The sequence below is a fragment of the Malania oleifera genome, chromosome 7, assembly GCF_029873635.1.
Source record: "Malania oleifera isolate guangnan ecotype guangnan chromosome 7, ASM2987363v1, whole genome shotgun sequence".
Taxonomy (NCBI): domain Eukaryota; kingdom Viridiplantae; phylum Streptophyta; class Magnoliopsida; order Santalales; family Ximeniaceae; genus Malania; species Malania oleifera.
The window spans coordinates 6,699,568-6,715,949 of NC_080423.1; the positions used below are offsets into that span (position 1 = coordinate 6,699,568).

At 37.0% G+C, this 16,382-nt stretch overlaps 1 protein-coding gene across 1 annotated transcript; it reads left to right on the plus strand.

Annotated features, from left to right (window-relative positions):
- Window positions 1-269: 269 nt before the first annotated feature.
- On the plus strand, window positions 270-14,848 carry LOC131159589 (haloacid dehalogenase-like hydrolase domain-containing protein At4g39970). Its single transcript, XM_058114620.1, has 11 exons — window positions 270-727; window positions 806-899; window positions 8,212-8,256; window positions 8,372-8,422; window positions 8,671-8,745; window positions 8,857-8,890; window positions 13,699-13,754; window positions 13,846-13,905; window positions 14,112-14,171; window positions 14,291-14,337; window positions 14,431-14,848. The coding sequence occupies exons 1-11, from the start codon at window positions 357-359 to the stop codon at window positions 14,477-14,479; spliced, it is 942 nt and encodes a 313-aa protein (XP_057970603.1). The 5' UTR covers window positions 270-356; the 3' UTR covers window positions 14,480-14,848.
- Window positions 14,849-16,382: the final 1,534 nt, after the last annotated feature.

Sequence of the window (16,382 nt, forward strand, 5' to 3'; positions counted from 1 at the left end):
TATAAAGTTCCAGTACCAAAAAATAATTTTTTTTAAAAAAATTAAAATTTATAACAAAGCTTTATGCTTGATTTTTAATTTATTTCTTTTTAGAAATTCATCCCCCCAAAAAAATGCCATGGCAATTAGCAAATATGACCTTTATTTGGGTTTCATCACTCTTGGGAAACTTGCTATATGGGTTTACTATATGGTCGGGTGGGTCGGATTCAATTTGACCCAGCGGGTTCGGATGAGTTTGAAAACGACGACTGTTCAAACTTAAAGGTCAGATCCACGGTGACGGAGCCTAGTGCAGGTTCCAGCCACACAAATTAAAGCCTGGCCCGACGACGAACGCCGAAGTTCAGCCATCCATGGCCGCCTCCTCATCCTGCTCCATGCTTATCCTTCCCACTCCTCTTGCTTCTTCCTCTTCCAGCATTTCTTCTTCTTCTTCTTCTTGTTGTTTTCGCGCTGCCGGTCTCTTCGGCCTCCGGGCCAGAAGAGGCTCTTCAACAGCCAAGCCACGTATCGTCGGCCCTTCCTGTGCTATGCGAGCTCTCGTATTCGACTGCGATGGAGTTATACTGGAGTCGGAGCACCTCCACCGCCAAGCTTATAACGACGTTTTCGCTCACTTCAATATCCGCTATTCTTCTTCGCCGTCTCAGCCTATCAATTGGGCCTCCGACTTCTACGATGACCTCCAGAACCGTATTGGCGGTGGAAAGCCCAAAATGCGTTGGTCTCTCTCTCTCTCTCAGTACGCAAAAAATTGTCTCTTGATTTTGGTTCTTTGGTTGATTGGAAAATGGATGATTAGGTACTTCAAGGAGAATGGATGGCCGTCTTCGTCGATATTCGAAACGCCACCGGAAGACGATGCAGATCGTGCGAAATTGATCGATACTCTTCAAGTAACATTCTTTGTTTCTATCTTTATATACTCACAGGCACAGACACCGGTTGGGGGAGGTTTAAGAGTACTGTTTGTATTTGATCTGTCTGATTTTTTGGACATTTTGGCCTAGTTGAAGTGAGATTTTTATCTTCCAACTTCTGGAAATCAAGAGAAGCATTAGTCTTAGAATAACTAATTTTATGCTCTTTTTCTCAATTACCTCAGCGTCTAGGTAGAGGGTCAGGTTTCATTACAAGTAGACATATTTAAATCTTTGGTGTACTAAAATTTGGGTAATATATTGATTCTTGGTTTTCTTGTACTAATTAATTCTGAATCAAGTTTATATTTTGTTCTCAACAGATTATGCTTGTGTTTGGTTTTATTTAATTGAATTTATTTTATTATGAATAAATCCATATATTTTTTTGTTGGGCCACAAGCACCACCCACATTGCAATTGGTAAAGAGACGAGACAAAATTGCAAGATTTAACAGAAACGTAAGAAATTTACATGGTTTGGCGCTTGGCCTATGTCCACAAACAAGGAAGAATTCAACTATTATCAAGTTATTGAGAAAATTATAACAAGAGAGTTTAACACTCCTCTCCTCACAATTATGAAAACCCACATCCCTTTCCTTTAGAAGGAAGAACCCAAAGGGGAACCCCTTTTACAAATTTACTCTCTTTTAGCTTGAACTTACCTCTACAAGACACAACTCACCTCTCTCTCTCTCTCTCTCTCTTTCTCTCTCTCTCTCTCTCTCTTCCCACATGCCAATGAGATCTATTCCTCAATGGTGGATGTAGGGGTGCTGTGGAGGGGGTGGGGGCAGCTGCCCCCCTAAGCTGCCAATTTTTTTTTAATCTGTGTAATTCAAAATGCTCTGTTTGCAACCCAGGTACTGCTCCCTTCTTCCACCCCCGCCCCCTTCCCAAGTTTTTTTTTTTTTTTAATCCTTGTGTCATTCAAAAAATAATTCTTTTAGCCTTGTGTCATTGTAATAAATTTGCTAGTGTGAGCTAGATGATTGGATGAATTTCAATAAAAAATGGAATGAATGAAATGAATGGATGAATTTCAATAAGAAAATGGAATGAATGAATGAATACTGAATGCAATAAAAATGGAAATGAAGTTACAGGTTGGCTGGTTCGAGAGAGCCACTCTCCAAAGAAACAAACAGATTCCCAATTTTCTAGCCCTCCTATTCTTGCTGGTCACCCCCTTAATACCTAACAACCTGTAACAAAAGCAACAATAAAGAAACTAACTAGTACAAGGACTCAAATGGGCTTTGGCCCAGTGCCCAGCCCTAGTTATCCTCCGCTCACACGTGCACGCACGGATGCAAGCTTCCATTCAATCTGATTCACCTCCTACGAACGCCAGAGTTTCCTTCAATCTGCCTTACTTCCCAGATTACGAAGAGTCATCTCGGTCTCCCCCCTGCATCACTGTCGTTCCGGATTTCGAAGGGCCACCCCAGTCTTCCTCTCTACTTTATTCAGGCTCCGCCCATAGCAATATCCTCCCCTTTAGAGCACCTTACCCACAAGGTGAGCGTCCTTTATGCATTCTATACAACCTTCTCCATTTTTTGTTTTTGCTTAGCAACATACCCGCAGCCCATATTCCCCAACTGTAGGGAATTGGAGTTTTCCCTTATCAACTATTTCTCTACGCTTTGCTTTAGCCTTTTCAATTAGTCCCTTCCGAGAATACCCAATAAGTGGCAAGATGACTCTCTCTCCTTAAGCAATTCCTCAGTTTCTTCAAGTTCACCAAGCTTCACCAATGAGCCCGTAATAGTCATATAGTCCCTGTTTATTTGTTTCTTCAGAGCAGCTTTTTTAAGACCCCATAGTCGCATTACCTCTGACTTATTCCCAAGACTCGCATAGAGTGAAATCAAATTATTGTATCCAAGCGCATCTTTATCCATCTTCTCCTCAGCTTCTTCAAGGTTGCAGTTGCTTTCACATTGATACTTGCTTTAATGTAGAAATTGGCCACCATGGTGTAAGTGCTCCAGCCCATAGAGATGTGAGGTTCATTCCCCTTTTCTTCTAGAAGCTTCTCCATGTTTTCAATATCAGATCTTGCCCCATACGAGTTAATGCAAATTTTGTCGCTAAAATTATTAGGATAGAATCCATTCTCCTTCATCTTTTGCACATGAGCGAGGGATTTATCAACAAGGCCTTCCCTGACATAACAACTTAGAAGAGCACCATATGTTTTGTCACATTTATCTTGGTCACTCATGTTACTGAAGTAGCTCTCTGCAGCATTCAACCCATAGACACTACCAATCAAATCCAACTGCACAGCACGATCACCAACAACACAACACAATCTTCCTGTACTTTCTTGTTGCCATTGATTTCTAGATCATTTATGCCTTCATAAATCTCTTCATCCCCTAGCTTTTGCAGATCAGAATGGGTGTCGCTCATATAAGTCATGACGATCATATCATTACCAACTCTGCTACAATCACAAACTCGATCCACATATTGACTCATTTTCATTTTTTAAGTTCATAGAATCGTCCCTTCCGTCATCCATAGGTTGCGGTTCAGTTGAACAACTTGCACATTCAGGAGCCATTGTTGAGTTCATTTTTCTATGCCCCTCTGTAGCCCCTATTCTGCTCTCATATCCAGCGAACACACCTTTTTCATCTTTAATTGTTTGATCATCAGTATCATCAACTCCAAGTAAGCTGGTAAAACAATGGACATCATTTTCAGAGAGAGCATTAGTAGATTCAGGGGGTGTTTCAGTGTTCGCTTTGAACCTTTCAATATCGATCCACTGTTTCTCCGGATTCTCATGAGCACTCTTTAGTAAACCATCAATATTTTTTAACTGCTTTTTCTTTAGATAGATCTCCACTCGAGGGAATTTTTCACGAATGTTATTTATGACATTTTTAAATTCCTTTAAATTTAGACTACCGAAGTTGTTCTCATCTACCTTCCTAAATATAGCCCAAATATCTTTCGTAAATTTACGTTGATTTATCATGGCACAATCACCTAGGGCATATGTGTTTACACAGCCTTCCACTCTTAGCCATTCATCAGTTGATAAAGCACACCTGTCAGTCTAGCCATGTTGCTTCAAGAAATCCATTATGATTGGGCGAGTCCCGATGCCAATTGACCAGACTACCATTCCATATGGTACGGATAAAGTTTCACCAGTTCCTCTTTCTTTAGTAGAAATTTCTTTGTCAGTGAATTTCACCACCATGGATCCTGTTTTCAAATGGATACAATCTCTCTGAAATTTTTCTTCAGCAAAAGCAGTGATTCTTTTGTCAAATATGTTCAAGATATGGTCGACTGCTTCAAGAATTGTTATTTTCACAAGATCCTTAAGCGCAAGATACAACTCAGCTAGATCTTTATTTACAAAGCCATGAAGCCCTGCTGCAAACTCCACACCTGTTGGGCCACCACCAACAATTATGAAATGCAGAATTCTTTTCCTCTCTTCTTCAGTTGCATTAGGAAGGTTTGCTCTTTCAAAACAATCGATCATAGTCCTGCGGATCCTCTGAACATCCTTTACTTCCTTCAGGAAGTGGGCATTATCTCTATGATCCTCCAGACCCATGAACAAGTATTGTAGAATGCACGGGAAACAAAAAATATGCTTGTATGAGGTTATCTGGGGACACAAAGGATATTCCAAGCAGATTGGACACTGTATGGAATGCGGCTTTGAATACTTTACACACATAATATCCTCCCACTGCAACATATTATCTAGATCCATGGATATAGGTGTATAGTCTCCAGGGTCAAACACAACAAATTTGTAGTTTGCTTGAAGGCATAAATCTTTGTTGTAAGGCTTAATTTTTTGCAGCTTTGTCTGAGGATGAGAAATAGGGTCATAATGAAAATTCAGCAGGCGATTATCGTTAAACACCTAGGTTTTCCTACTTGAAGAATGTGTACCATTTCCATGTGTGTGCATGTGTGCTCTCAGACCGATGTCCTGCTTAAACCCCTTTCCGTAGATCCCGCAGAGGTGGATGTGCTCGGCAAGCGACTCCATAGCGTCGAGCTCCACGATCTCGCACTGATCGTCACCGTCCATCTCATCAACCGCCTCCTCGTCGACCACCTCGCCTTTCATCAGAATCTTTGCATCAGGAGCGCTAGTTCCAGCGACTAGCTGTTGATTAGTCGGTGCCTTGACCGGATCTGATGGGCTTGGTGCTCCCAGATTCTAAGTGCAAGCGAGTAAAGCTGCGTTGTTGATGATGATTTGGTGAATGGCATAGATGAGCTCCGAGGACACCATTTGACTCTGATCGCTGCCGAGCAGGGTGTTGCTGTTGGAATTGTTGGTGGTGAGACTAAGGGGCTGGTTGATCTCCTGCTTGCTACGAACTTCATACTCTCAGAAAGAGCTCCCAATTGTTGAGTGATATTGATAAGCGCCCTTTGTTGATCTGCTTGAGTAATCTGGATCACTTGTTGAAATCTCTGATGTTCTTCTTGTGACTTTTTCAGGGCGACAATGTACTCCAGAATTTGGTTCATGCGAGCTCCCTCTCCCATGGTGGTAGGAGTTTGGCTCTAATACCAATTGTAATGAATCTGCTAGTGTGACCTTGATGATTGGATGAATTTCAATAAAAAATGGAATGAATGAAATGAATGGATGAATTTCAATAAGAAAATGGAATGAATGAATGAATAAATACTGAGTGCAATAAAAATGGAAATGAAGTTACAGGTTGGCTGGTTCGAGAGAGCCACTCTCCAAAGAAACAAAGAAACAAACAGATTCCCAATTTTCTAGCCCCCCTATTCCCACTGGTCACCCCTTTAATACCTAACAACTTGTAACAAAAGCAACAATAAAGAAACTAACTAGTACAAGGACTCAAATGGGCTTTGGCCCAGTGCCCAACCCTAGTTATCCTCTGCTCACACGTGCACGCACGGATGCAAGCTTCCATTCAATCTGATTCACCTTATGCGGACGCCAGAGTTTCCTTCAATTTGCCTCACTTCCCAGATTATGAAGAGTCATCTCGGTCTCCCCCTTGCAGCACTACCATTCCGGATTTTGAAGGGCCACCCCAGTCTTCCTCCTTGCTTTATTCTAGCTCCGCCCATAGCATTCATTCAAAATTTTTTATTTCCTTGTCTCATGATTAAAGTTTTAAATTCAAAGAATGCCTATTCTTAGTAATATATAGATTATTTATAATAGATTAATTACAACTAGTAACAAAAAAAAAAAGTTGTTATCGTAAAACAAGTAACAAAATGAAACTTTTTATGAATCTATGATTCTATAACAATGAATAATTATTTCCAAATTTCATAAGCTATTCCTTTCTCATAACATGCTAGATGAAATAATAAAGAATATATATAGAGTATCTATTCCCTTTACTCTCCACATTTTCATTGTGCTTCATCTTATTACTTGGAATAACTTTTCTGTGAGCTAAACGTAACCTTAATTTTTTAGACGTTTAGTTACTTTTAGACGTACTAAGTAGTCACTAGCAAACTGAGCACCCAAGGATATCTTTATTTTAATTCTTAATATTTTGAAAAGAGAATCATTATTGCATGCAGCACCTTCTCAATGACTACTTTGAAATGCATGTGGTATTACACAAAATTACAAAATATTGTCATTACAATTTATGACATTTTCCGACACTGATGAATCTTGGTTTCAATTCAAGGGGAGCAATATAAGAATTGGACTATAATTTATAAGAAATAGATGAGGGAAAGGGGGAAAAAAAGAAAGATGTAGTAATTTATTGCATGCTTTTTTTTTTTTTTAATGTAAATTAAAACTTCCTCAGTAAATTTTTTACTTAAGTACTTTAGCCTCCCTTAGCAGTGATTCCTAGATCTGCCACTGCCATTTCTTACAGAGACCCAACATGCTTATAATGATCAACTCTCAATAAAACAATGCTACAATTGTCTAGACAAATGTCCCTGAAGTCAAGACTTGACTTTGAAAAGATACTCTTGCATGCTTAGGAAGCTAAGGCATACGCATCATCCCACAAGGAGTCTTCAAAGAAGAAATCACTAAGTTGCAAGGTCAACCATGAGTTCCTTGGAAAGATATGCCGTCACTATCTAAGACTAATTAATTAGCCTTGAGAACAAGCTTGACAAGACAATTAAATGTTTGTGCGCCATGCATGGATTAACTTCCAAACATCTTTCTTCATTCTATTTTTATCTTAATTTATTTATATTTCAAAAGGAAGTTCCATGGTGTATGTTGTTTGCAGATGATATTGTATTAATTGATGAAACTAGTGACGGAGTAGAGGCTAAGTTAGAATTATGGAGAGAAACTTTGGAATCTAGAGGCTTTAGGATAAGTAGAAAGAAGACAAAATATATGAAATGTAATTTTAGTAATGATAGGAGAAATATTGGAGACAAAGTTAAACTTGATGATGAAGAAATAAATAGCACTTGTAGATTTCAATACCATGGATCTATTGTGCAAGCTGAAGGAGAAATTGAAGATGATCTAATGCATAGAGTTAACGCAGGTTGGGTAAAATGGAGAAGTGCTTTAAGTGTGCTCTGTGATCGTAGAATACCCTGAAAATAAAAATGGAAGTTTTATAGGACAGCTATAAGACCGGTTATACCATATGGATCGGAATGTTGAGCGACGAAAAAACATAATATCCAAAAAGTAAAAGTTGCCGAGATGAGAATGCTTAGATGGATGAGTGGTATAACATTGAAAGATAAATTAAGGAATGAACATATTTGTGGTAAGTTAGGTGTAGCTCTTATAAAAGATAAGATAAGGGAGGAACGACTCAGATGGTATGAGCACTTGCAACGTAGGCCACATAGTGCACCGGTGAGGAAGAGTGAGTTAGTTACCATGGGGGGCAGTAGAAGAGGTAGGGATGGACCTAAAATAAATTGGGAGGAGATGGTAAGGATTTAATATCCCTGAATCTGTCAAAAGAAATGGCCCATGATTGCATAAATTGGTGGAAAATGATTCATATAGCCGACCTGACCTAGTGGGAATTAAGGCTTGGTTTTGTTGTTGTTGTTGTATATTTTATCATTTGTATAAGTTGGGTCTCACTGCCTGGGCAGGACCAACCCAACATTGTTGTGCGATGATCCTTTTCTATTCTGAAAAAAGGAAAAGCAGATATGATGTATGAATTGGAAGCTCTATCTGTTTTTAGTTTGTCAGCTAGTTTTACAATTTTCATTGTTGATATTTAACCATTGAAGAACTCTGTGTTGTATTGATAACTGTAAGGTTTTGTAGGACTGGAAAACTGAAAGATACAAAGAAATAATCAAATCTGGCACTGTAAGGAGATATCTATCTTTTGAATGTTTTGCAACTTATTGATTATATTATATAACTGACGCTGGATGAGTGATGAACTGATAATTTGAAAATGGACTGGTATCATTTTGACCAGGTGAAGCCTAGACCTGGGGTTTTGAGGTTGATGGATGAGGCCAAAGTTGCTGTAAGATAACATTATCCTTAAAATTGCAATTCCTGTCACGGTACTTTATTTTACTCATTCCCTTCATTTAAAATCTAATGCCTTTGATTCCTTTTGCATTTTTACAAGTTGTTAGCATTGTTGGGTCTCTTCTCAGGTTGAATCATTTCTTTCTGTTGTGCACACTGCTCATTCAATTGCTGATGTTTTAAATTTGTTTATAATTAACCATGATAATTTATCATTTTTAATTTTACTTGTGATTGTAGGGGAAAAAACTGGCCATTTGTTCTGCAGCCACTAAAAGCTCAGTCATATTGTGTCTTGAAAACCTTATAGGGATTGTAAGTCCTTATTCAAATATTTCTTTCTATGCTTGTAAGTAGTTTTCACATTTTTGTTAAGATAAAATGTTTTGATTGATTGTGTATATTACTTTTATTCCCTTGTGTTAGGAGCGCTTCCAAGGTCTTGATTGCTTCCTTGCAGGTACATTAACCAGTTTCAAAATGCAATCTCTCTCTCTCTCTCTCTCTCTCTCCTATGGAGACACTTCAAATTATTATTATTATTATTATTATTATTATTGGCTCATGTTGAAAATTTTGCACAAACGTGTCCACATTTGATTTTTTTTTTTTTTAAATGTGTTTGGGATTGTCATAGATTTACTATTCCCTTTGTCATACTATGCATTTTGATCCATGTGTGCCAAATAACTTGTTGTATCCTCTATAGAGCTGCTAGTATTATTTTTTTTGCTTTTCTTTTCTTCTTTTTTTTCTTCATATTTTTATTTTCTTTTTAACTTAACTATTATAGATAAATCTAAAGGTTCTTCCATGTACAGAGGTTCATATGCTTAAGAGTGAAAGGAAATCCATAAGTTATGCTTATGGAATATAAGATGATAAAATCAATTGAGTTGGTTACATCATGTGCTTCACCGATGATTGCAGTTGTAAGGTGGTAAGCTTTAGGTGGAATGGCTTATTTGGACAAATGGAAGCCGACATAGGACGGGGAGTGTGATTATGAAAAATGGCATGATGGCTTGTGGCTTACAAAAATATATGTATTTAGAGAAAGCAAAATTGATTCTGTTGACCTCTATGATTAGAATGAAATGGAGTTGGGCTGACCACCCTATTTTTCTACATGTTCGTCTTACAATATTCTATTTTACTTTTAATCGATTTCATTCCAATGTACCAAATGTTATGTTAATGTTTGGCATAATGCACTTATTGCCAACGCTTAGAAGGATCACATAGAAACACCCAGCACCAGCTTTCATACAAAGGCTTTATGTTGCCAGAGTAATAATGCTTTTCCGCAATGACACTCAAATCCATTTGGTTAATTGAGGGGATTAACTGAATTATAAATACGATTTATGTCATGTACTAATGTTATCACAGGTAGTGATACATGGGAAGGTTATATACATACATATATATATATATATATATATTTTCTCCTTCAATATAATATTCCAGAATACTGTTTAATTTTGTTATGGTTTGTAAACATGAACTTTCGCTGAACACCAATATTTTTAAAATTTTCTTTTTCATTTGTTGATCGTTTTTGCCACCACTCTTTGTCAAATGATTCTTGATGACAAATCTACTTTCTTCTAGCTTTACTGGTAACATATGCGTGCTTTATATGGGTTTATCAGGGAAAAAAATGCTTTCTGTGGTTTTAAGTACTAGGCTTATGGCATCCATTTTGTGGGTGAGGTGAGGATTTTCTTAGCACGATCTTAGTGGGAAGCTTTTTGAAAATAAATGCTCACTAACAATACCTATACTATTTGGGGACCAATTTGGTGAAAAACAACTCAGAGGTTGCCTTAATAAATAGTATGGATTAGTTTGTCACAATGACATATTCATACTAGTGTTGTATGGTAGTACGTCATCTCCTGCTTTTTGAAGAGTTTTTGTCATAAATGTTATCATGATTGAAAGATGTAATCATGATTAAGATATAAATTCTCTAGAAAGCAGGGAAATTATGTTCAATATAATAACCAAAGGCTGCTTTTGTTCTTCTATTAGAAACTTTTCACTTCATAATGTCGTGCAATGAGTATAGACATTTCAAAATCATTCTCTCGTCCACATTGTTGACCCCCGTATGTGGCAAAATGCTAGAACAAGAAAAACAACCACAACAATAATAAGCCTCAAGTCCCATTAAGTGGGGTCGGCTATATGAATCTTGCTCCGTTAATTCAATCAATCAAGGGCAATATCTATGTCTAACTCAAGAGCTATTAATCTTTTTTTGTCACCTCATTCCAAGTTATTTTAGGTCTGTCCCTCTCTCTTCTAGTGCTATTAATAGTAATTTACTTGCTCCTCATTGGTGCATCACTTGGCCTAAGTTTCAAATGACCAAACCATCTAACTGCCCCTCTCTGATCTTATCTTCTACTAGTGCTATGCCTAACTTATTGCGAACATGTTCGTTCCTTAATTTATTCTTTAATGTTACACCAATTGTCCACCTTATCATGCGCATTTCGGCCACTTTTACTTTTTGAATATGTTGTTTTTAGTTGCTCAACATTCTGATCTGTATAGTATAGTTGTTCTTATAGTCATCCTAGAACAATCACTACAAAATTGTATTTTGTGGCCTGTTATGGATGTCCATAAATTTCTCGCATTTTCTTGATTTTTCACTTGAGAAACACTCAAGGTTGTGTTTGACATTTCACCATATCATTTTAAAGTAATTTCTGTTGGCTCTAGACTTTTTTGGCTCCTAATTCTATTATGCCTTTGTCAGGTGATTGGTAAGGGGTAAGTCTAGTGGCGGATTCATGACCGAGAGTCAAGTGTGGGCTGAGGCTCTCATGCATAACACATTTCAAATTTTTATTTTTCTAAGATTAAGTTTTTACATTTATTCATGATCATAAAAGATTATAATAAATTTAGACATAGCATTAGATTACTAATCGAAACAAAAATGTCATCTTCTCAATAGTTCATATTGTTAATAACAACAAATATAAACCAGAACAACTATGACAAGAAATTAAATAAACATTAGAAAAAGATATATGTTGTTTATTCTTTCATGTTCCAAATGCATTTATTCTATGGTAAAAGAAATTGTTCTACAGCAGGTTAGAATTGGGAAGTTGCTAAAATGGTAATGAGAATTTATGGGGTCAATCTCAAACAAAATTGTTCTCCAGTTAAATCTTTGGTCCTTTGGGAATTGTTCTAAATAAAATAACTTAAGGCTCTAAAAAATTTATGAAAATTTTCAAAAAATTTTGATGTAGGAATCTAGTTTCAAATAAAGAGTTCATCCATAAAAATATCAAATAGACAATATGGTTAAAATAACAATATAGGGTTCATCTCAAATAATAAAGGCTCCTAATAAAATGACTCAACTACTCCATGCTTACAAAAATTTTACGAGTCTCATAAAAGCGTGAAACTTGAGAGATTGAAATCATGAAATCAGTTGTGAGCTTTGAGGAGAAGGTGAATCTAAGCCCATCCTTGGGCTGCTGCATGCCCTGGTCATCAGGGTGAGGACTGGACTGCCTTAAGCAACTGTGGAGCATCGGGAGTGAGACCCAAAGACGGATTGTCGGACAGAGAGACTAAGGCAGAGTCACAGAGATGGGAAAGAGGGTGTGGCCATGGATTGGGAGGAACAGGGATGACTATTCAAGATCCGCCCCCTCTAGGATTTCCTTGATTCCTTCTCTGTTTCTCTCTCACTAAAAAAAATTGAAATAGCCACCCCTAATTTTGTTTATTTGAACATAGACCCCATGCATAAGTAAGTTAATGACAAAAAAAAAAAAAATGATGTTGCTCTAAGCGTAGTTATATATAGGGCAAAAGACATTGACCTCCCCTGAGGTTTGGTAAAATGACATGGGTCTCCCATAAGGTTCCAAAAATCCCATAGATGTCCTTTGAGATTTTAAAAATCCCTCTGACTTCCCTTGACATTTGAATTTTGGCACACTCATACCCTCAAATAGCTTGTCTTTTCTTGTCAAATATGAAGGGATATCTCCATCTTTTTTGCAAACCTCAAGGGAGGTTCATGTATTGCCGCCAAACCTTAGGAGAGGTCAGAATCTTCTACCCTTATATATTTACATGAGGCTTTTTTTCAATTGAGTGGGGGCTATAGCCCTTACTCGCTTCTACATAGACCTGCCTTTGAATGAGTCATCAAGTTTGGTGAGTTTTTTGAAGCCCTTAAGCATCTGCATATTCTTCCAAAAGTTATGATTTTTGGATTGTCCCTATTTTTCAAAAAATTGATTATGCCTTTAATATGTGGAATCCATACAATGGAAGCCTAGTCAATTTCATTAAAATTAGCTTCTGTGATGAGCTTTCTACCCTAGCTTAAATGGGTAAAGTGCTAGTGCATGATTGCAATTTGAAAATGAGCATGGGGCAATATGGAAGCCGATTATGTCCCACCTCAATAGTAGTAGATGATTTAAAATCCTGTTGTATCCTGTATTTTTGAAAATGATTGACTTCATTAACCTAAATGACCCAAAGGCTAACGCGCTCCCAATAATATTATGCAAATACTTAGTCATAGAGCATATGTACATTGCGATCATAATGTTCATATCTCATTTAAGGACATCAATACTGTCATTTTTCCTAGATATAACTTTAATAGAAACTGAATGTAGTCCAAATTAAATGTGATAGGACCATGAACTCTGGTAACTGTTCTGGACATTCTTGACCTTAACTCCTTTGTGGCAAAAAAGGAAAAAAAATCTATTTATGATATGGCAGGCTTCATTGTTTAATTGGATGTATCAAACTGGGTGCTCTAATACATTCATCTGATTCAGAATGTTATTTTTGACACAATCTATAGATATCAAATTGGGGTAGCTTTTAGAAATTTCTATTTTCATAATGACGTTTTTTTTTTTAATCAATATTTGAAAATAGTTATAAATAATTTTGGGTTTTTAAGAATTTTAAAGCACGAGGGTGGGTCTTGGATCAATGGTAAGGTTGCTCCTTTGTGACCAGTTTGTCACTGGTTTGAGTCCCAAGGAAATAGCCTCTTTGCATAAAAGTGAAGGCAAGGCTGCGTACACTATGACGCTCCCCTTACCTTGGAAAGTGGGGAGCCTGATGGCCTGGGAACGCCATAAGAATTCAAAAGAATGACAGTATGTAAGAACTTAATGATCATTATGTTGTTTTTGATGCACTGAGCCCAAAGCAAGTGTGGTATCCATTTTAATTGTAGGGATCTTTTTGCAGGTGATGACGTGCAGAAAAAGAAGCCTGATCCATCAATTTATTTAACAGCTGCAAATGTATGCATTGCTATTATTATCATTTGTGCAGAAGTTCTAGTGATATAATGTTCAGTTTTTGTGATAATCTGTTAGGTTTTCTATAATGCAGAGGCTAGGAATCTCAGGGGCAGACTGTCTGGTGGTGGAAGATAGTGTCATTGGATTGCAGGTATATCTCCTGTTCACAAGAGTCCATTATATTCTTACAATATTTACAGAGTTTTAAAAGCCCTTGATTAAAATTGGTGGAGGATACTGTATTGTTCCATAGGAGTGATTTGTTGGAATGTGTAGATCGTCCGGGCCACAGCATAGCACAATAAGTTTCTAATTATTGGTTAAAGTGCCTGATCAAACTAAATTGTATCTCTGTAGGCAGCGAGAGGAGCTGGGTTGCCATGTATTGTCACGTATACTTCTTCAACAGCTAATCAGGCAAGTACTTCCCCCTGTTATAATCTGGGGAGAAATCACCGTAGATTATAGATGACTACTCCCTACCATTAACGAGAAAGTTGCACTGTGAGCTGACAATTTGTTTTCGCCTGATACAGGATTTTAAAGATGCAGTTGCAATCTATCCTGATTTGGGTAATGTTAGGTAAAATTGCCATTTAAATTATAGTTGGTACGTATTTTATTTCTCATTGGTTAATGCAGCACACATACCTAATGGCGTGGAACTTCCATGCAGATTAAAAGACCTAGAATTGCTACTTGAAAATGTTGTTGCTGCGAGCTAGGAGCACAGCTGATACTGGTGAAAAAGCTTACTTATATTTGAACAATGTTGTGGTGCTCTTGCTGTGAAACATTCACTTGAGGTACTATTCCTGCTGTCCTGTTTCCAGAATTATAAATTTGATTTTCTTTTTCCAACCCTCCGAGGAAATTAATTGATCCTGTATTTTTATTTGTTTCACTGGTGGGTTGTATTGTATACGGATACAAAAATGTAATATATGTGATGACCTCTGGTAATTTTGGGGCTGCCCCTGTAGGGGTCACTGTATAGCCATATCATAATCCCCCAAGCTACCCAAAAAAAAAAAAAAAAAACAAGACATTGATTCTATTTGTCGATTAATTAATGAATAAATAGATTTGAAATCCGTGCCTTCTGTTGTCTTTATACCTAAATTCCAAGACTAGTAATTGAATATTGTCGTTTTGTTTGAGAAGTTAAAAATATTTAAGAAATATTATTTATAAGCTTAAACTAGTTTTGGATTTTGGTTATCTTATGCTATGTTTGGTACAAAGGAAATTAGAGGGTGTTAAATTTGGAGAAAGACATTTTTCTCTATTATTGATTATTGAATATTACAAGGGTGTATATATACATGAGAGAATGAAAAAAAATGAAAAGAAAAAATGGAAAGTATATTTTGCTTAGATGGAAAGTGTACATTTCTCTAATACTCTCTCTCAAGTTGGAGCATGGAGATCCGTAATGCCCAACTTGCGTGATAAAGTCTTGGAAATGTTCACGATCCAAAGCTTTGGTGAAGATATCGTTAAGCTGACTGTGGGTAGGGATATGCTTAGTGAAGAAGAGACCAGATCGTAACTTTTTACGAACAATATGACAATCGATTTTTATATGTTTGGTAAGTTCGTGGAAAATAGGATTCTGGGTAATGTCAAGAGTCGCTTGGTTGTCACAATATAAGAACATAGATTGAGAATGTGATACTTCAAGATTATGTAAAAGAGTTTTGAGCCATGTAAGTTCACAAGTAGTGGAAGCAAGCGTCCGGTACTTAGTTTTTCGGAGGAGTGAAACACTGTAGGTTATTTCTTAGTGCGTCAGGAAATTGGATTATTACCTAACTGAATGAAAAAAATTAGTGGTGAAGCAGCGAATGAGGGGACAACTAGCCCAATTCGAATCAGAATAGGTTGAGACTTAAAGAGTGTTGGTAGTAGGAAAAGTTAAGTCTTGTCTTAGAGATGCCTTAATGTATCGAAGAACATGTACAACAGCATTATAATGTGGTTGTGTGGGCTGGTGTATAAATTGTCTGAGAATATTGATGAGAAATACAATGTCGAGACGAGTGATGGTAAGATATATCAAATGTCCAACAAGTCATCGAAAGGAGCTTGAATCGAAGAGAAGATTACCATCAGTATTATTGAGTTTCGAATTTTGTTCCATGGGAAAGTAGGCAGGATGAGCACCAAGATGACTACTATCAGTGAGAATGTCAAGAACATATTTTCGTTGATTAAGAAATATGTCAGTGTGAGAGCGAACAATTTCGAGGCCAAGTAAATATTTCAATTATTTAAAATCATTTAGTTTGAATTTCTGAGTGAGCATGACTTTGAAAGTGCTAATATCAGAGAGACCATTGTCTGCCATGAGAATGTCATCAACATAAACAAGTATGAGAGTAAAAGACTGATCCCAAGAGCGAGTAAAAAAAGAGTGATCAACTTGAGATTGGGTGAAATCCTCAATAAGTAAAATAGAAGATAATTTAGAGAACCAATTGTGAGAGACTTGCTTAAGGTCATAAAGGGATTTCTGAAGATAACAAACACGAGTCTCTCCTTGTTTGCAATAACTCGGTAGAGGGATTATAAAAGCCTACTCATTGAGGTCACCATGAAGAAAAGCGTTGTTGATGTCCAATTGAA